Here is a 21,233-nt window from a genome sequence, read left to right on the forward strand (position 1 = left end):
CCCCCAGATGCTCAATGTAAACTCCAACTTCCGAAAGCTTATCTGGGGAGAGGGGAACTCAGAGTGTGTGTGTGTGTGTGTGTGTGTGTCTACTTATCTGGGGCAGAGGGGCTGCCCCTCTCCCATTTCCCTCAGCCCCTCCATCCTCCTCCTCCCTTTTATGTCCAGTTTTGTTAGTGTCCACACACACACACACACACACACACACACACACACACACACACACACACACACACACACACACTTCAAAAGGCTGCATGACATTGTTTGGAATGTGTGCCTATCCTGGTGATATATTGGAGTATTAAAAACTTTCATAAGATATGAACAGGAAAGAGTCTGACATCTGTATGTTGATTCATTTCTGTAGCAATTACTTCAGTTTTCTGAGGGAGTTTTCTTCAGCTCAGTCCACAGAGAGGAAGCACAACCTTGATTTTAGTTGCATTTGTAAAAGAATGTGTCTTAAAAAAGGAGGAAATACAGGTTTATTTCACCTGTCCTCCAGGTTCAGTGTTTAACAGGGTTTAACCTGTCACACACTGCCTCCCAGTGGCTTGTTTAGGGAGCACACCCACAGTGTGTGGTCACTGTGAGGTTAATGAGAAGTGACACTTGACACTGTTATCACTGTAGGACATTTTTGAACTGGAAAAAAAAAAATTAAAAATAAAACAGATGTAGCAGTTCAGAGGCTCACTGACTTCAAGTGAGCAAAACTGCACATTGTTTGGCAGCAAAGCAAAGACACAGTCAGGACGATCTGCGCCTCAGTGTAAGAACATCATCATGTCTAAAGGAAAAGATAAATTACATTTGAGGAGGAAAAGCTGTAATTTTTCCCTTAGTTGATTAGATCTTTGCATAATTATACTTGATACGACGATGAATCATGAATTTATGACAGATGCATATCTAACTGCAAAATATTACAAGACTATCGATGCTATTACCCCTTGTCTGCAGAGACTGTCTTCAGCAGTGCAGCTCATTATGCAGCAGCACGAGCAGACATGTACAAACATACAGAGTGGTGGGGATTCTGATTCTGAATCAGTGATACTTGGACTTTTGGTATGTGAGTGATTGCAGTGGGGTCATGTCCACAGCACAAAGTGTCATGAGTTTGTTCAGTTTGTGCGTAACAGTAACAGCAGCTCTGTGAAATGGTCCTTGAGTATTGAGGTAAGTCCCACATTACTGCTCCAATGATGCTTTTAAAAATATCCAAACTTTCAGACATGTGAAACAGAACAGGCTCAAATGTTATGGTTGAAAATCACATAAGATTATCAAACTGACCTTCAAAGTAATAAACAGTGTTTGACTCTTATAGATGACACGAGCCCGAGCTCTTCATTTGACTAAAACAAAAACTCAACAACCATTTCTCTTATATTTCATTAGTAGTTTGCTGGGAACATTAATTCAGACTAGAGAAGTTTGTAGCCACGATGAGACTGTCAATAAACGATAAATCAATAACAAGAAACAAGAACCATAACACGGTGCTCGAAATGGGTCACTCCATAAAACAGAGCTAAAATTAACTTCTGGTCTGATTAGGGATTAAAGCCCTGGGATTGTGTTAAATACATTTTAACACGTATGACAACAGCTCAGCCTCATATGGGAGCCCCACCCCCACCCCTCACCCCCCAAAAAAAAAAAAAAAAATAAAATAAATCTCATCACCAAAATCTCACTTTCCTTTTCTTTGCCTCTCTCTCTTCTCCCTGGGTAATTAGCCAACAGGTCGCACTGAGTAATGGTCTGGGATCAGTCCAGAGTAATTACACTGGGAGAGGACTGACCTCAGATATGGCTCTGCCTGAGGGCGCCTGTGTGTGTGTGTGTGTGTGTGTGTGTGTGTGTGTGTGTGTGCGCTTGTGTAGGTGTGTCAATGAGAGACAACAAAAGCAAGACAAAAATTTGAGATGAAGAAAGTGTGTGTGTGTGTGTGTGTGTGTGTGTGTGTGTGTGTGTGCCCCTTCCTGACCTATGGACAGGCAGAGACAAATCACCCGCGGCACTCCGCTGGCCCCTCCTCCTCACTTTCAGAGGGTCAGTCCAAATAAGAGACAAACGGCTTCACTTGCTCCTTCTTCCATAATGACGACACCTCAATTAGGAAAACAAATGTACTGCAACACAATCCGTTCATTTCGGCAGCATGAGGATAAATTCTGGTCCAGCGTGCAGCATCTGCTCAGTCGACATGAGGATAAACTCTTTTGTTTTTTACCATCACAACAGGAAGACAGGACACAATGGCACCACATGAAGAGGCTCCTCGGTAGCTGAAAGCAGCACCATCCATACCCCTGATTTCCTTACCACTGTTATTTTACTGCTGTGACAGTCATCCAGTTGAGATGGAAAGACAAATCCATCTCTGTTACCTGAACGTCTTTTTCTTCCTTATCACAATAAAACAATAAGGGAGTTACTAAATGAGGTTACTGGATGTGACCCCAGTGATAACCTACCAGTTGGCATTATCCCAGTGATAACTGCACTATTTATGGTCAGCCTCTATCTAACGACCCTTCTAGAGTCTAGTTACTGTGTAAGTCACGTCTGTCTTCTGTGTTAAACTGAGAGTAACTCTTTGTTTCCAAGCTCCAATAGAAAAATCCCTAATTTTGAATATTAATCCTTATAATTCTGCTACGAGGTAAAGGGGCTGGAAACCTATGTGAAACAAAGTTTCTTAAATTTGAAAGCTGGTCTGACAAGTGATAAGAAAATGTGCTATTTCTGACCATAGGTGGTCTTTGCTTTTCTGCCCAGAGATGTTAGATAGAGCTGGTCCTGCAGTGTTTGATGGACTGATGAGCAGCAGGCCTGCCTGTCAAGATAAGGTTCGCCGTCTGGCTGAACACACGGAGCAGAGCAGATAAAAATCAGAGTGAGTCTAGTGTCTGGAGCCTGAAGTGAACCTAATGGTCAGGTTCTTCTTTGTCATTTTGCTTGAATATACTCCAACAATTTAACATCACTTATCACATCCATTTAAAGTCCTAACATATACTGTAGATTCTTGTACATCTGCCTGCATTTGAAGCTATGTCACAGTTAAATTGAGCCATGTATTAAAATCTATTTTATGGCTTCACATTATACAAAATAATTCAGAATGTCTTGTGCATCATGTTTTTACACATTTCTGTGTAATTCAGCTTGACATGTTCATTATCTTTGGAAACCTTGAGTCTGTGTTTGTCTATAATATGAGTTTGTAAAGACAGATTTCACACTGGATCCAATATATTTGAAGGGCCGTATATACTGAGGACGCTGAGGGCATCTCATGGGGTTTCGTACACATAAATGTAATAAGTTGGCAAGATGTGTTTATGATCTACCACCAGCTGCAGTTCACTTTATGTTCAGTGTACGTGTGTCCTGATCTCATTTCACACTGACCTTTCACATCAACAGCCCAGTGTATCTCACTCTCTGTGACGCCTAGATCAAAGTACAGGAGGATATTGGCTAGGAAGCTGCCCGGCGCAGATCACATGACCCCGGAGAGAGGAAGCGCACTGCAGTGAGGTCACACATCAGGGAAAACAATCACGCTGACAGAACACGGAAGGAAGCACAGGATACTCTATATGTGTGTGTGTGTGTGTGTGTGTGTGTGTGTGTGTGTGTGTGTGCACAAATGATGTGTGATGTCATTTCCTCTTGGAAAAAAATGAATGGGCAGGAAAACAGCTTATCAAATGGCCTCTTGACACGTTGACAGCCATATGGAAAAATATAAAAGAGCACAAAATAATTGCTGCTTCTAATGTTGCCAACAACTAAGATTTTTCATAATTATATGTTACATAATTATATTCACCTAGAGCAACTTGTTTTCATGCCTTGGATGTAACTTTTCAAATCTGTTACCCTTCACTTCGAGCCCCATTACTGCCTTTCCCTGTGGACAAATAAGTACAACCCCATAATCTAGAAGAGAGCCATGAAAAACCTTCAGCATGTCACACGGGAGAAATTCATAGACAAAGGCAGAAGAAACATTATAGCAACATGACACAGAGACAGCGTTTGAATATTCTGTGGGAAATGTGCCTATGAAACATCGGCCAAATGACAAAGTGCAGTATTTCAGATACTTGTTGGTATTTCAGCTTAGAGCCAGTTTAAAGTACAAACCAGGATTATATAACATCAAATGGCCTAAATCATCAGGAAAACAGACCCATCATTATGTTTCATCAAAAGCTAATTTTAAAATACTTGGCAATGTGGTTAATATTGATATGGGGACACAGATTTAGTCAACCCCAAGACAACAGTTTTCAATTTCTTCCAGTATAGTTCACAGTTCCAGTATCATGCCTGGAGGCACACATAAATAAACAGCACAGCAGCAATGATTAAAGCAGCTGTAATTAATATTTTTATAATAACAAAGCATAATGTAAAAGTAATGCACACCCTGGGTTTGTAGTGAGGAGCTGATCACTGGATACACACAGGAAAAAAGTGTCGCACACTCCGGCTCCACATGAATTTATTCTTGAAGATGGCCTGAGGTTGGAAAAACATCATCTGTCTCTTTAAAAGAAAAATGCACATGGAGCCAGAGTGTGCGACACTTTTTTCCTGCTCTACTATAATAACACTGTGTCAACAATGTGAAAGGGTTCGCTCATAGAGATGAACCTAGAGAGAATTATAAGTCACATCCTTGAGTTTCATTTGCAAAAACAAAACAAATTAAGTTTTAACTAACACCCTAAAACATCATCTACATGTTGCTTAAATTTTGTTAATGCACTGTTAAACTGTGAGACAAAGACTTAAACTTAAAAACATTAGATTATACTTTTTAATGCCGACACACTGACAGAGGTCTAGTTGTGTAGTTGTAACAGGGTTTGAGAGGTTTACTCAAGTGGGAAGGAAAAAAACATGTATGGGCAGCTTTGTCTCTGACATTTAACTGAATCACTTCAGTTTACAATGAAAAAACTAAAACATGAACCGAACACAAACACACTGTAACTATATTATGTTGTTTCCATCATATCACACAAGCTTCATCATGTGACCCTGTGGACTAAACTCTCTGTCTGTTACATATACTTTGCTGCTACTGTAACACTGATGACTATTTAACTGCCGTACTACTGTTCTGGTGCTGCCAAGGTCACGCTTTCATCGCATTACAAAAACCACCCCGGCTCCAATTCTGCATTAAGAACAGACAGGAATTACCACAAGTACAGACAGACAGTCTGCTGTTCCTACTGACAGACAGGCCTCCGAGGACATGGTTACTTATATTACTGACAGACATCCAGACATCAGATTAATCAAACTGTTACTCTTTCTGTTACTGCCTTTTTTTTTCTTAGTGTGAGACCTGATACTGGGGTCAGTGTGAGTGGCGAAGGATCAGGAAGATATGAAGTAAGAAGAGAAGAAGTTCAAATGAGTCCAAATGAAATGAAATCTGGAAAATGTGACATGTTTTACTCAGTGGGGTTGAATGTAAACTAACTTACAGCCAAGAGTGAAAAGTTGCTCTTTCCTCGTCACATAAGAAAATGTTATTTGCTTTTATTTGAGCTTAAGATAACCTATTACACACACTTTAATCTCTTTTCCACTGATGACACTGTCGCATTAAACTGGTAAGACTGTGCTAAAGCAATCCCACAAGCTAGTGAGCTAAATCACAGCAGCAAAGCACTGCTCTGCTTCATTAGTAATTTACTGTAGTCTCTGAGTCTGCTTTTATACATCGAGCCAAAAACTTCATGAGATTCTATATGAGATCCAAAGGAAATGATGTATGAACTGAGAGAAAATGATCAAAGCATTTTAACAAAGTACATCATCTAATCTACTCCCAATGATGACTTCAAGTACATTTGCTTCTTTTGCTTTTCATTTATTCTAAAAGTGTCTTGTTTGCAACTTTACATTATGAGCACAGGTCTGGAGGAACTTTTGGGGCCTCGACACTCGGCCTGAAGGATTCGACAATACATCTCTAACTGTTGCCTGGTGCTGAAGTGGACCCTCGACTGACAGACTCTTCAGGCACAAACTAAGTTTTTTGTCTATTCATTTGTTTTAAATATACACATTATTCAGTATTTTTACCATGAGGTGACAGATTTATGTTCCAATGATGCACTAAAACGTTTCTGTTCTTTCCAGCAGCAGCGACGGCGACGACTGCTGAATAGAAACAATAAGAACTGGGTTGTCATGGTCACATATCACTAAATAAATGCCATAATAAATGACCACTTCTCACAAAGATGCCGTTTTTCAGATTTGTTTTCAGTGAGCGTGCAGACGAGGTGTTCAGTGTCGGGATGTGACTGGAACGAGGAAGATTAAACGCACAGGTTAGAGGAGACTTACTGTCGTGGTTGGGGGATTTGCGTCCAGCATGGTTGGGTGAGGAGCAGCGGAAAGTGGTCACAATGGTGTTGTGGTGTGGGTTGGGGTGGTGTGGGTGGTGCACCGCTGGGTGGTGCCCGTTGTTCTCCGGGGGAGCTCTGGTGATGCTGATGTCAGGTTTACGTACATCCCCAGGACTGGGGGGCTCAAACTTGCGAGCATGGTTGTGCTCAGGGATCCGGCTGGTCCCATTGTTGTTATTGTTGCCCTCGTTGCGCCGTGTCGCTGGGGAGTCAGTAGGCGTCTTGGCAAAAGTGACCTCCCTCTTGTGGCTCATCTCAGGGGTCTTAGAATGGCCCAGGACTTCGGGGCGTTTCAGGGCGCTGTTGGTCGCAAAGCGTGTGGAGGCGGGGCTGGTGACGTTATCCACCTGCTTGTTGGATGAAGAGGAGATGTCGATGGAAAGTTCAGAGCGGCGTGACACGGGCTCGGGGGTCTTGGAGCCTCCTCCACCCATGATGGAGCGAGGCTGGGTGTAGTTGAGGTTGTTGTTGTTGTTGCCGGCAGTTCCCAGGTCACGGTAGTAGATGCTGGTGGGAGACATGGCGTTACGGTGGGGGGAGTTGGTTGTCCGGCGGGAGCCGGGGGAAGAGTGAGATGAAGCGTCGACATCCTCCACCTCAAAGGACCTCTTCAGAGCTGCATGTAAGAGACAAAGACAACATCAGGGGCTTAATCAATTTACTGATGGACAGAAAATGAATTGGGAACTACACAGGTAGTCGTCTGAGTCACTTTGAAAACTGAAATGTTCTCTGGTTCCATTTTCTCTACACACCATTTATCAGCAGATTAACTGATACTTCACTTACACTAACACTGTTGAGACTAAACAACTGTTTTCTCAATTTTGAATTCGGTTGTAATGGGTCACAAGCCAAAGAGCTTGGTAACCACTACTTTAACCCATAGCAATATATATGTTTTATCCATTGATGTGTAAACTAAAAGAGAGCACAATATTATTTTTTAAACGTTGTAGAAATTAAGTTAAAAGTTGCACATTATAGAAACACACATATAAAGTTCAAGCACCTTTAAATTAAAGTACCTGAGCACATTTACTGAAGTTACTTTCCATCAGAGTATAAAAGAGAACATAACACATTGTGAGCCCATTGACTCACTCTTGGCTTACAACTTCTTAACGAAAACAGGCTCATCTTTCCCTTATAAACCATTTATGGGTCAAAATTGCTGTTTATAGGAAGTAGGAACAATATCATAAAACATGCATGAAAAAGGTCACGGCAATTAACTGAGCAGTAAACAAAGTGGATTGTTTTTTCTAAAACACACGATGAACTGAGTCCAAGCAGTAAAGAGCCTGAGGTTCGAGGGTGTGGCAACACAGAAGCAGCAGCGTGCACCACCAATTAAGCCCTACCTATTTAATTGCATTACACTCCCCATCACAAACTGTTTTTCACCAGTGTATGTTGTGTTGACCGTGATTCAAGCGTTGTTGGCATGACTTGGATGCTACGTGTGTGGCACACTACAATATAAAACACAGAGCCATTTGAAGTGTTTCACGACATGTTATGATGCACGCAAGCTGCTGAGCATTCGGACAAAAAAAAAAAAAAGGCCCAAGTCTCCCTGTTAATGAGCAACATGAGCCCAGAGACAGAGGCACATCCCTCAGCTGTGATGTGACAAAGTGGCTGCGCTATCCAAGATGAAGACACTGAGGGGTGGAATCGGCCCCTGGGAAGAGCTGCACTCACTCAAAGTCAACTCGAATCTGACTCCCATCGTGGAGTTGCTGTGCCAAGCCAGTGGCCAGGAGCTGCTATCATAATGACACACTAGTTAGACCGGCTCACGCACACCCTTCAGAACATCCCCTGTTTCCGACAATCCAAAATCTCAGTGCTGATTATTTGATCTGTTTGTGGCTTGTGGTGTGTCTGCGTGTGCACGTGTCGTTATGTACTTCTGTTCAAAGTGCTCGTAAAAAGGAGCGAGTATGTGTTACGGGAATGTATACGTGTTTATTTTTAAGCGACTACACCCACAGAGAGGGGGCCGTGCCCCAGCCTCACTGCTCCCTGCGTAAGGCTGAAACTCTGTTGGGGGATGCGGAGCTCAACACAATCACATCAAAGCCGCTTCCCCACACACATCAGCCAGCACCACTAATCTAATTTACTGCTGCAAGCTCTTCATTCCTACAAGCCGGACATTTGATACAATTTCCCCCCGAACAAAAATTCAGGCCACAGCCGACGTCTTTTCTCTTTTTGTCTTAGTCGGACACACCAAGGACATTCTCGTCCACCGCAGGAATAAACGGATCTGCACTCACGTCTTGGAGTTTATGGTGATTTGTGTTACACATCTCCTTAGCCCATCACCCCTCCCTGTGCACCATTTATCTAGACCTTGAGGCACGGTTACTTTTCATCTGTGGCGTTCTTACAGGGTAAAAGACTGGATTTACTGTGAGGCTATAGTCACCCCAGATAGTTTTACAGTGCTTACATTATGTGTGGAAAGCGTGAAATCTTCCTTAATACGCACACAAAAGGTCTTAATGTTAGAAATACATTTCAGTCATTTTCTCACAATCCCATTGCTTATTTTCTGTGCTGAAGTTCTGATGAGATCAGAGTTCATTGTTCAATAAGGCGCCATAAACAGCTTTACAATCCACCCTTCAATAGATATACATATTAAAAAAATTGTGGCGTCCAAATCCGCAATGCCACTGGACTGTGTCCTTCTTACCCCTGCTTCCCTCCGTCTTGTTTTTTATGGTTGCTGAGAGGGAGTCCAAGCCTGTGGCTACTTTTGACTCTGGCCAGAGAATAAGCCGGTCTGCCAGAATCAGTCTGCAGATTTCAGGAGGAGCTGAAAGCTTGTGATGCACGCTAAGACTGCACTGTGCTGCGATTCTTTTTAACCTCCTCTGAGAGTCCTGACACTTTAGGAAACTGCGTAGACTCAAACATCTCTTGACCCCTGCTGTAGATTTCTGTTACATCTTGAAAACTGAACATGGAGAGATATCAGGAGCCATATTTATAATTCATAAAAAAAGAGCAGAACCGGGACGCTGTTTTGCCAGTGACCTGTTAAAGTGATCTTAGATTAGTAGTTCTGCTCTTGGCTGCTTTGTGATTATGTGCCCTGAGGCACAGGACTGGAGCAGAGGACTGTTTGTTTGTATTTAGAGGCTGTGCAGTCAAGTGCACATGATTTAAGAGCAGATGTGAATTTATATCTTTCAGTGCTTTAGAGCATTTCTCACTTAGATGATCACTCGACTTTTCTTTTTTTCATTTGTCAGGATGAGGCTTCTTCCCACAGACTCCCGGGGTTTTCGTGTGATCAGAGGCAGTACAGACCCCCTTTCTGCTTTAGCTAAAGCAAAAGTGGAAAGGAGGGACACTCTTTGCATCACAGAGCGAAAGGAACAGTATTTGTGCTTGAGTGTGGGACTGACAGATGGATGAAGGAGTATTGTTCCCAGTGAAGCAGCATTCCCAGACTATGAGCTGGAAACAAGAGGTCCAGTCTACCTCAGAGGAACCTCATTAACAGCAGCCAGGAGTCTCGTCTCCTCGCGTCCCTCCACTACCTATCACCGCCCAGCGTCAAGTATCTCACAGTGTCCCATGTGGGAAGATAATGCAGCACAGACAATAAAGCTCAGGATTACTGGTGCAACAAAAACAAAGATGGAGGCAGCTGCATCCTTACATTGGTTCACGGTCATTTGTTCTAATACAGCCCAGGTGTTCGGCTACGCTGCCTCTTTATCATAAGTGTCATCACTTAGTGAAGGACATCCCAACCAATGAACACAAACATTCAGTATCATCTCAGCCCAGATGCTCTAATAACAGATAGTGGGGAGTTAGAGGGAGGAAGGCAAACAGAGACACAGGAGGGAAGGAAGGAGGAAAAAGAGACTGGAGATATGAACAGGTTGCAGGGGGAGAAACAAGGAGGTTAAAACAGGTCAAGACAAAATTGACACTGTTGAGAAACAGGCAGGCTAAAGGCTAAAGGCTAGAGTTACGTGACACTTACTGATGATCTTGTCATCTAGAATGACATCGATGTTATAATGCACCTCTTAAATGTAAAATAAAGACCAGGAAACACTGTAAATAATCTATTACTTCCATATTTATTCAATCATTATTACAACATAGCCATTCCATAATCTTTGCTGCTCTGAGTTACTATGTACAGCACTGAGCAAAAGTTTTAGACACTGAAAGTGAAGCCAGGGTGCTTTCAAAAATAAAGCTCTGAACAGTTTTTATTCATCAATGAAATTCTCACAAAGTGAAAGTTAAATCTATAGTGTGAGCACCCTCTGCCTTTAAAGCAGCCCCAATTCTCCAAAGTACAACCACACTCACTTTTTCAAGGTAAATATGTTGTTTCAAGCATCGTGGAGAAGTTGGCTGTTTTATTGTCTGTTTGTCTAATCCCAGACTGACTCCAGACACATTCATCCATTCTGATGATTGATATTAAGCTGCTGTTAATCAGTCTAAACACTTCCTGCAGATTTATCACAATAAAACTGCCAAAGAAACTTGTGTGAATGCGAAACAAATGGGAAAAGTGCTGAGTTTGTGTAAACAGCAAACATCAGGTCAAACACGAGCAGATCAGAAAACCAGGTTTCTGACAAGCACATGATAAACAGGGGAAGTTCGACATGAAGGCCTGCTTCTCTTTTCTGATGATATAAATAAAGGCTCAGACCGTATTTTATGAACTTCACCGGCTTCTGTTTGCATCTGTAAACACAAATACCTTCATGGTTAAACAACCTGCTGAACGTGTGACTGCTTAAAGGAGGACTCTGCACAGAAATATAGTTATGCAGAATAATAACAAAAAAAAATTAATAAAGGTTATAATAGAGGATGTACTTCACTGCACACAGCCTTGAAGTCAGAATCAGTCTTGTAATTCTAGCCTCAGACAATAAGTCAAGTGTTTGAGACAGTTACTCTCCGTCAAACACTGGTTTTATAAAACCATTTCATGTGCAGTGGACTTTATCTGATGTCAGCAGCCACAGAATACAAGTCGATGTGGTCAGACCAGGAAAAACACGACCGAACCTCCCATCTGACAAGGCCAAACAACCCACGATTGAATTTCACACTACGGTATTTTGCTTGGTCAGATGAAACTTTAATGCTACACTGTCAAACGCACACTTCCTTTTACTGCCCACTGATGGTGTTGTGTTTACTAATGCCGACTGGCAGCAGCACAGCTCACTGTGTCAGATTTAATGCACAGTTCCCTACTGGTCCGGCCAACACCCTGTGTCCAGCACAAAGGAATTCTGGGAGCATTATAGGTGTGTGGTGAAGGTGCAGAGTTTTGCAGTAATGTTAAAGCACAAGATGTTTAAAGGAAGGGATCTGAAACCTAATTAACAAATGGGCTATTTTAGACCTGATTGAAGATTTCAGAGTGCACACACACACACACACACAAAGTTATTCAGGCAGCTGTTGGCCTGGCGCTTAGCTTCAGGCTCTCTAGGCCTCAACCTTTGACAGGTAAAACCTTGTTCTGTTCCTTTGATCAAGTGTTGGTTCACTGTCTCACTCATGAACAGACTGATTTACATCAACAGGGAGAATAGGTATAAAGAGAGCGGCTGCATTCCACTTAACACCTGTTGACACGAGCTGTTTGGACTTTCAGTAAAGTCCTGATAGAAAGAGAGAGCGCAGGAGAGAAAAGAGGGAGGAGGAAACGTGGACTGATACAGAAAAGATCACACATAATGCTCTCAAAACAGAAATCCAAATATTCAGACTGAGCACTTTTTACTTATGAATCACACAGACTGACAGAAGAAAAACATGTTTCAGCAAAAAATAAAACTCACAAAGGCAGGATATTGAAATCATCGGTAAGTGTGTGTACATTTATGCGTGTGTGAAGTCTGAAAATAACACACGGTACATATAAAAATCAACACAGGCGTACTTGCAATGTCTCACATGCTTTTTTTCTGCCACGTGTGGTTTCATACGACCATCTCACAACGAACAGGACCACAGAGAACTGTTAAGAAAGTGTTGTATTAATGCTCATAATCAACCTAATAACACACCGGCCTCTGAGCCGGGTTTAGAAAATGTACCACACACATGCTCTGTCTCCATTTCTATGTTCATTTCCTCTCTGTGTCCACATGCCACACTGGAGCAACAACATGGCACCTTTAAACAGCTAATCAGCCCAAATACCTTGGAATGGACACAAAGCTCAGTTTAGGTTGGCAAACAGAGCAGGAGCCCATGTCCGACTCTGAATATACAAATAAGGGCTCATTCTGGGCTTATTCTCTGGTGACTCATAAGTTTAGATTCAGCAGAGGCACTTAGTACCTTTTAGAAAGTCATATTATTGTTTCAGTTTGTAGTTTCTATGGAGGTTTTCTATCATCCATTTTCCAGAATAGTCCCACACACGAGTCCATCCAAAGAGGCATTATTACACATTTAGTGTGTTCACCAATTAAACTGCCTCAACCTGTCTGTGCCCGTTTCCTCCTCAGTGATACAGCTCAGTGCAATGTACTGGAAAACATCATCATCTGGGGTAAAATGGGGATTTACTCAGTCAAGTGTTTGCCATGCACCTCTCTCTGCTGCCGTTTATATACTGAATGAAAACACTAAACTGGTTTAAACTGACCATTATAACCTACAGTGACATACATTAGATGCTGATGGTCACTACTGGATACTGGTACAGCGATGTAGGCGGTGACAGTACATCACAAGAGCAAATGCAGGGAGTGACCTGGTATTGGCCTCACTATAACTTAATTTAGGACTTTTATATTTGCGTCTGGCTTTATTGCCTTTTTATGTTGCTGCGAATAAACTACTTAACATGAGCTTCCTATCTGCCTGTAATATCCAATGTGCACTAAAATGGCCTTTCAGCAAATACATGCGACACCTCCGACTGAGAACTAGGTGACACTAAAGGACGGGGAATACTCAAAACAAACCAGTTTGAATAACGTGATGTCTGACTGAGCATAAACAAGTTTGCTGTAGTTTTTCAATTCACTTCAATAGTATTTAAAACCCCGGTGAGATTTCTTCCAGCTGTTTCAAACTTTGCATGTCAGTAAGACTCAGTAAAATAAATTATTTATTAAATAGATGACGTGGTGCATTGCAGTTTGATGTGTTATTGTCGTGTGATTATTTATCAAATCCACGTAAACGAGGTTATTGGAAAGAAAACGTAATTACTCAAAACCTGCACATGCTTCCACTGATCGAGACGTTTGCTGAGGATGTATTACTTTCTTTCTGGCTTCTGCTTCTCAGCATCAGTCCCTGACATCTGAAAATGACTCTCAGGCCGATGAGCAGCTGAGCGGAGGAGGAACAGGAAAGAAGAGGGGAAGGAAGAAAGACACAGTGGCAGAGGAAAAGGAGGACAAAGGGAATTAATGCCAACTCCACACTGGCTTAGGAAACAGAGGAGAGACACAGTTGTGAATGTTTTATGAGGGATTAGACAGATGTTAACTCTCTCCACTCTCTCCCTCTCAGAGCTTTCTGCTGCTGGAATAGTGCTGGTGTCAGAGCTGTTTGTTTCTATTATTGACACAACTTGGGTATAATCAATGACAGATGAAGTCTACAGGGACTTGGCTGGAATATGCCCACCACCCTGTTTTTAACCCAGTAAAAATCAGACACACACGCTCAGAAGTAGATGATACTAAATACTTTACAGACATGCACACACAGCACATTTGCACACACAGTGAAAAGATGTTGGTCAGTAGTAATACTACTTTTCTACTGGTTCTTTCCATAAATAGTCAGCATGAACATTGTGACAGAAAAGTGGAAAACAAATTACAAACCTTCAAAGTCAGAAATAATTCCCTCCAAGTGTGGGTTGACTCCAGAGTCAGACATCTTTTCAGTCATGAAATGTCACAAAACTTTCAACTTTCAAGAAGCTCCCTGTTAATTCTGAACAAATTCCAAAACAGAGTGAATGAGAAACAAGTCCAAGCCCACAGCTCTCTTAAAGGAGCAACTTATTTTCTCTGACTTCCCACCAACTTTTCTATATGACTGCATTCAGGCTTCAGAGAGAGCGAGAAGGCAGGTCTCCTCCCTTCTCTTCCCCTCCCTGCAGCAAGAAACACACTCCCCCTTCTCTCTGGTGTCCTGTGTGAATGTGTGTGTGTGTGTTTCCCCTGCCCCCCACACACTCATGCATGCACGTGCAAGCACTGACAACAGACCCCGTCATACCCTGAGACCCTTTACGACCAAAGTTGCTCTCAGGTCTGATTTCCTCATTCGGCCTCTGAGCAGCTCTGAGGTGAAAGTGGGCGAGATGTCACACAGTCACTTTTACCAATTTAACCAGCAATCAGAAAACATCCCCTGTTACAGCTGTGGTTCTTCAGCTGGCCTTCAGACGGCTGCTTTTACTCAGCTACAGAGGGATCAAAGTTTGTGAGTTTGAGGCTTCAGTTCTGAGTAAACAGCCTCTCAAGAACCAGCCTGACATCACCAAATGGTGCATGAATAACACCAGTTTATTCAGTTGTTTTGTTTGTTATCACATTTTTTGTGGTTCATGTCTCATTCCAAGCCACTTCACAGCTCTACTGACTAACCTCTAACCCAAACCCTGCCTGAAACAGTGTTAATGACGTGTAAAAAGCTTAAGATGCACAGACAGGAGACATGAAATGTCATTGAAAGTGGCGTTCTGTTTATACGCCATTCCGTGATCTCACGTAGCTGAAAACTGGCTGACATGCTCATTAAAGTGCAGTCACCTCTGTGGAAGCTGCTTTCCTGTCACAGAAAAACCTGAGAGACTTCCTGGAGAAAGTTGACATTAGGGATATGTGGCGGCGCCTCTGGGCAATCAGAGGGTGATTCGTGCACCAACCCGCCCCCTGTGACACCGCTATCAGGAAGACCATGGGAATTTGAGCATGGTAGACAGTTAATCTAGCACTGAGGACTTCTTTTGTGAGGGACACCAATGACAAGCTGGCTTTTTGAGGTAGTGGGTATGATTACACTACTGCTGCAGCTTGTTTGGTGAATGTTCTGTGGGTGACAGAGAAACACTGTTGAAAAGGTGTTGATAAAATAATCTGAAGTGATGAAGTATCAAAGTTGGTCTTGTGTTTACATAACCACTTCCACTGTCTCCCTGTGGGATGTGCTACAGTATTTCTTATCCATGAATCTACCACAGAAACAAGGTAACAGTGATGATATCGCTGCAATTACTGATTGGTCTTGAGTGTGTGGCTTTTTGCAGCTTCCTGTTTGGGGCCAGATGAAACTGCAAATGAGATTTATGATAAATTGTCCCTGATGAAGGGTCATTTGACCATTTCCACACTAATGGTTAAAGTCATATCAGTGAATGTAGAAGTTGGCCCCCAACCAGTCCTCAAAAGAAACCTAAAACTAAAGCAAAGGCCACGGGAATCTCGGGTTTTCACTTCCAGATACTCAGGAGATACTGCCACATATCAGATACCACAAATCACACGCAGTTTTTCAGCCTCAGTGAAAGCTAAATGGCACAAAACTGTGCTTGGAACTTTTATAGGCTCTAAATATTTGGGAAATCCCATTTGAATGAAAAGCTCCATTCAAAGGGGCACTAGTAGGATGCCAAGCCCACCCAGTGGCCCCTAACCCTAACACCTGAGAGGTCGATGGTGAGGCTGAATAACACTGTGTGTTTATGGTGCACATAGCTGTTTTATAAAACTGCTGCAAAGGTGTCTCAGGATAAAGAGCAGAGTGTGGCGGTGGTGTGTGCACAGCATTTGCACGTATCCATCAAGCAGGAACTTTACTAGGTAGAATATAAGTCCCCTGAGACGCTTGTTGTCATGTGTTGTACAATAACGCTTGGAGCCCATCTTGTGAGACAGCACATTATATGCATCAGACATCCTGGCAGCTGTGTACGGGCCTTCATCGTTCATGTGTTGGCTTGTGCTTTCATGCATGTTTATGGTTATGGTGCACGATGACATGCACACAGAAACACATCAGTATGTGCATGCTTTCACTACATCTTTTACTACATGTACTGTATACTATGTAGACCTTTACACACATATATAAATATATATATATTTTTATATACATGGGTGTGTGTGTGTTCTGTACTATACGTAACAAAGCATCTGGCCCCTCAGTGCCCTTGCAGGCCAAAGTGCGCTGTAAACCATATGCCACAAGTATTCAATTAAACCAGAAGACATGGTATGTGAGGTACACACCTCCACCAGCCAGTGTGTATTTATCTAAACATGGACACACACACGCTGCGCTGGGTGCAGGGCCAAGCTGAGCGACAGAATGAGGGAGAGCTCCAAAACAACATCTGGAGGAGCATGTGTATGTGTTTGTACTGGAAGCAGCATTATGTGAATATGTGTCTGTGCATACATGTGCTCCTGTGGTTACTTGACTGTGACTGTAGACACGGGTGTGTTTGTGTGTGCCCCTGAAATAGCTTTGTAAACACAGAGGTCTTTGCACACAGGAGGACAAATCTACTTAACTAAAATCACTCAGCCACACATCTCTGTGGTGCTGAGACTCTAGACTTGTGCTTGTTATGTACTGTGTTGATAAAACAATACGTTTTTAACCAAGTTATCAAATATGCACGTGCACCAGCAATTAAATTTTTTTGTTATCTATGCTAATATGACATTTCTGCAGGAGATATTGATTATGCACCTCATATTTTAGGCTTCATTGCTTGGTCAGTTTAAGACAAATGGGAATTCAGCACAACCGCAAACATTTATTGGCAGGAAGTTGCACAAACCCAAACTCTCTGTTTGAGCATTACTTCTATTTGCCCACACGAGTTTCAGTGTGTTGTTTTAGCGTTTATCTAAATGACAGCTTTTAAAGTTGATCAGTTTGACCTACATGTGTAGGATGTATAACACAATTACACTTTTGAATGTGAATGTTTTTAGTGAAATAAAATCACTTATTGTAGCAGAGCCTTAATAACATGCTGTCACTGCAGAAATATTGTGCAGTTTAACAGGGAAGTGGAACCTCTGCACAAGTCCAGAGAAAGAATAAAGGGAAAATCGAAACAACTGATGGTTTCACGACAGAACAGTGAGACTGAGGGTTTTGGAGAAGTAGAAAGAATTCATTGAGAGTAGGCATCTGCTCATAACGCCTTGTTTTAATACAGATCACTCTATGCTACTTCTCAGACAGTATATGTATGTTTTTATTAATATGACAGTTCTCTGGAAAACTATTATCCTTGATTCTTTCACAGTAATCTTTTAAATTGGCCTAAAGCTGTGTGGACAATTTATGCTGGCAGCCACAAGACTGCAGTGGTTTTAAGATTTGGATATTACTGCACAGAGAACTGAGCACAAACTACATTTAAAACATGGATCTATGGGGTGTGTGATACTTTGGTGCAAGCAAACTATACCAAGTACGACATGAAAGGTCAGATGCTGATAACTTGCAGACCTCCTGACACATATGTCACCGTTAAGATTAGAGTTTGCACATTTGGTTTCCTGTCTTTTGGACGATGAGAGGTGATAAAAGTCAAGATGAACTCTTCATATGTCTCTATGCTCAACTATAAAATCATTTAATCGGCATGTAACTGATGTATTTATAGTGATACATGCTGTAATTTGTGTGCAAAACATACTTGTGTCATAAAATGTATGTGTTCATGGAACAAAATGCAAATGAAAACAAAATACAAATCACAGGGTGAAGTGATAAATATTTAGTAAGAATACTTGTTTTTAAAATTTTTGAATGAAACATTATTACTGTCATCACTCTATTGTATCTTGATGCTTAAAAAAATACAAAAAAAGGAACTTGAATGCGAACTTGACATTTTAGAGATGAAAGCATTTTTGTAAAAGTTTAATTTCATGAGGTAGGATTCTCTTTATTTCTATACAGAAATGCATTTGCCAAAGTTTAGTTTAGTTAACTTAATAATACCATGATTTAGAGCTGCCACGTGATCAGATTTTCATTACACAATTTTTGTGGCTAGAGGAATTCATAATATCAATATGATAATGATATTATCGCAATATCTGCAGATCTGAAATAATATTAATAATGATAAGGTTATCAGTCACATTCATCTTAGTTTATTGTGTATTAAGTCTCTTTTTTGGCGAATTAGATTCAAATAGGGAAGTAGAGAGAGAGTCTGTTAAAGAACAATTACACCTAATGTTTAGTGAAAAGGCGACCACATGAACTGATGATACACAAGGCTGAACATCTGCAATATATTTGTGGTTTTAAGAACCAAAAACCATCTCAGTGTAGTTTTACATCTCCTCGCTCAGGATTGGGGCCTGGCTGAGAGCGGCGACTGCTTTGTTGTGACATCACAAAGTTCCAGAAGTCCTGACGGCTGGTTTTAAGGCTCACTTTCTGAATACAGGCTGTGTGCATTTCTCTGTGGACTGAGGCTTTGATACTTTCACAGTATTAATACAGAACCTAGACCTACTTTATAATCACAAACACATGGACATCTACCTTTAGACTGCGTGGAGCTTTAAATACCAGGATTATTGTCATATATTACAACACCCCTGCTATGGACAGAAATGTATATTTTGTCATGCATCAAGTTCCCCACACTCAGATTTTCTTTTTTTAACATTTTACCTAAACTGATTCCCTTTTGCCCCTAGTTAATCATAAGTTGAGCTGCTTGTAAACAGTCACCCTTGGCTTGACCTGTTCCCGTCATGTTGAAAAATGTCACCTGTCAGAAAAGCTCCCTCAGGATGAGTGAAGGTGGGGCTTCCCAGTTCAGTTTCCTGTACTCCCTGTGCTGGTGTTTTCATGGCTCCCTCACTTTATCATTACTAAATAATAATCTGAGAAACAATATGAGGTGAGATACTGGGAGGGCGGTGGGAGGAGAACTGCGGGGCGTTCACTCATAGAGGATATCCTGTACACTGCTTTTATGGAACATGGTGAGCTGAGTGATTTCCTAGATTTCCTCTGGCTCCAGGTTCATGTGTGTTTGTGGGGGTGGGTGGGGTCTTGTGCACGTGTGTTTTAGGGTGAGAGCATTACAGGGCTTTGGGTGGATACACCAGCACTTCTAAAACTGTAGATTTATGTGCTGAAAAGAGGGAATGGGAAGCAACGCACTCGCATACCGTTAAAGCTCACAAAACATTAAAGCACCATTAAAGTAAAGACCAATCTCAAAGTCACACTGAACATTATGTGCTGCCCTTTCTGGATGCAGCTTGTTCACTTCCACGTTGACTGGACAGACAGAAAAAGAAAGACAGAAAAATATGTAATGAATCACACTATCACACGCTATCAAAGAGGATTGTAACTGCCCCACTTGAAACCCCCAACTCCAACTTCTGAATCGCTGCTTTTATTGTTGTCATTTCAATGCTAAGCAGGCCACACAAATATCTCAATAAGTGTCATCTCAACAGATGTGACACAGATTTTTTTCCTGTTAAACTGGCAGAACATAAAGCAACATGATGCAACTATTTCTTTCATTTCAAGACTGAGTACTTTGTTTCCTTTCCCTTTGTTGTGTTTTAATGACAGCCCGTCACCAATTAGCAATCACAACAAGTCAATGTGGTGACCATACAGGACAGTCGTGGCAGATGACTTGTCATATTGAACATATTATTTATAATCCTGAGCAGGCGAGGAAGAGCAACGCAGGAGCCACTCAGAGGAAAGACAGAGGTGTTGCAGATGCAGATGCAATCAGGAGGTTAAAAATGCCATCTATGCAGGCACAGCCTCAGCTCCTATCATTATCAAAACACAGTCCGAAGGGATCAGGGGTGGGTGGGGTAGGGGTGGTGTCTGGAGTCATGACAACAGGTCTAAACAGCACAGGTTGGAAACTAGGAAGTAGCTCAGTCCATGCAGGACTTCCTCAATTGAGAGGAGTGATTGGAGGGTGGAGGGGGTGATGCCTGTCAGCTGTGTTTTCCTCGCCTCTCTACTACACGGTCTTCACCCCCCACTGGAGTCAGGCTTTTGCTAAATTCCTCCATCGCCCATAAAAAACAGAATCCCTCCGTCTGCAAAAATATGAATCATCCACATGGAACATTTCACAGAACCTGAGGAAATGGTGGCTTCAGTACAAAGGACGAAATGACACTGCAACACTGCCACCAAGTGGTAATAAAAATAGGTGTGCGGCACGTCAATATGCATCATATGGCTCACTGAGCTCGACCACCTTATTAACGCTCAAATTAAAGGCTAATTTGCAGAGTGTCGCTCAGCTTGATGTCCAGCCTTAATCACTGTAAGATGCTAGATTAGTCCTTATCCGCTCAGTGCAGACTGAACACATATGGGCCTGAACAGAAGTTCAATGGAGTCTCCATTAACGCTAAACAAAGCCCACATTTAAACCAAAATAAAGAGTTACTGATTAAAGGAGTCGAGGAGAGTTGCTGATGAGAAATAGCTTCTGAATAGGACACTGTTAAAACAGTGTACAGACACTGACGCAAGCTAAACATTCCTCAGAAGAGTCTGCCGTCTGTCAAAAAGCAAATCATATTAGCTGATATATGAGCTCAGCTCTCACTCCCCTGTAACTTAAAATAAACCATCTGTGTCAGTCAGAATTAATCTGACAACTGGACTCCTCATCTTAAAGTCCAATCATGTGATGGTGGCGTGAAGATTTAACTCCACTGACGGGTCGTAGTT

At 42.0% G+C, this 21,233-nt stretch overlaps 1 protein-coding gene across 4 annotated transcripts in view; it reads right to left on the reverse strand.

Moving 5' to 3' along the window:
* Positions 1-21,233, reverse strand: part of septin9b (septin 9b) — a 70,449-nt gene that overhangs the window by 33,466 nt on the left and 15,750 nt on the right. For 2 of the 4 annotated variants that reach the window (XM_071503862.1, XM_071503863.1), the window contains exon 2: positions 6,400-7,077. In XM_071503862.1, the coding sequence (XP_071359963.1) occupies positions 6,400-7,077 (678 nt within the window). Of the gene's footprint in view, positions 1-6,399; positions 7,078-14,332; positions 14,551-21,233 lie in introns of those variants that run through there. The other 2 variants (XM_071503861.1, XM_071503864.1) reach the window with 2 other exon arrangements.

This window comes from Trachinotus anak, unplaced genomic scaffold (assembly GCF_046630095.1).
Source record: "Trachinotus anak isolate AG129_WGS33_773 ecotype Australia unplaced genomic scaffold, CSIRO_AGI_Tana_v1 ptg000019l, whole genome shotgun sequence".
Classification (NCBI taxonomy): Eukaryota; Metazoa; Chordata; class Actinopteri; order Carangiformes; family Carangidae; genus Trachinotus; species Trachinotus anak.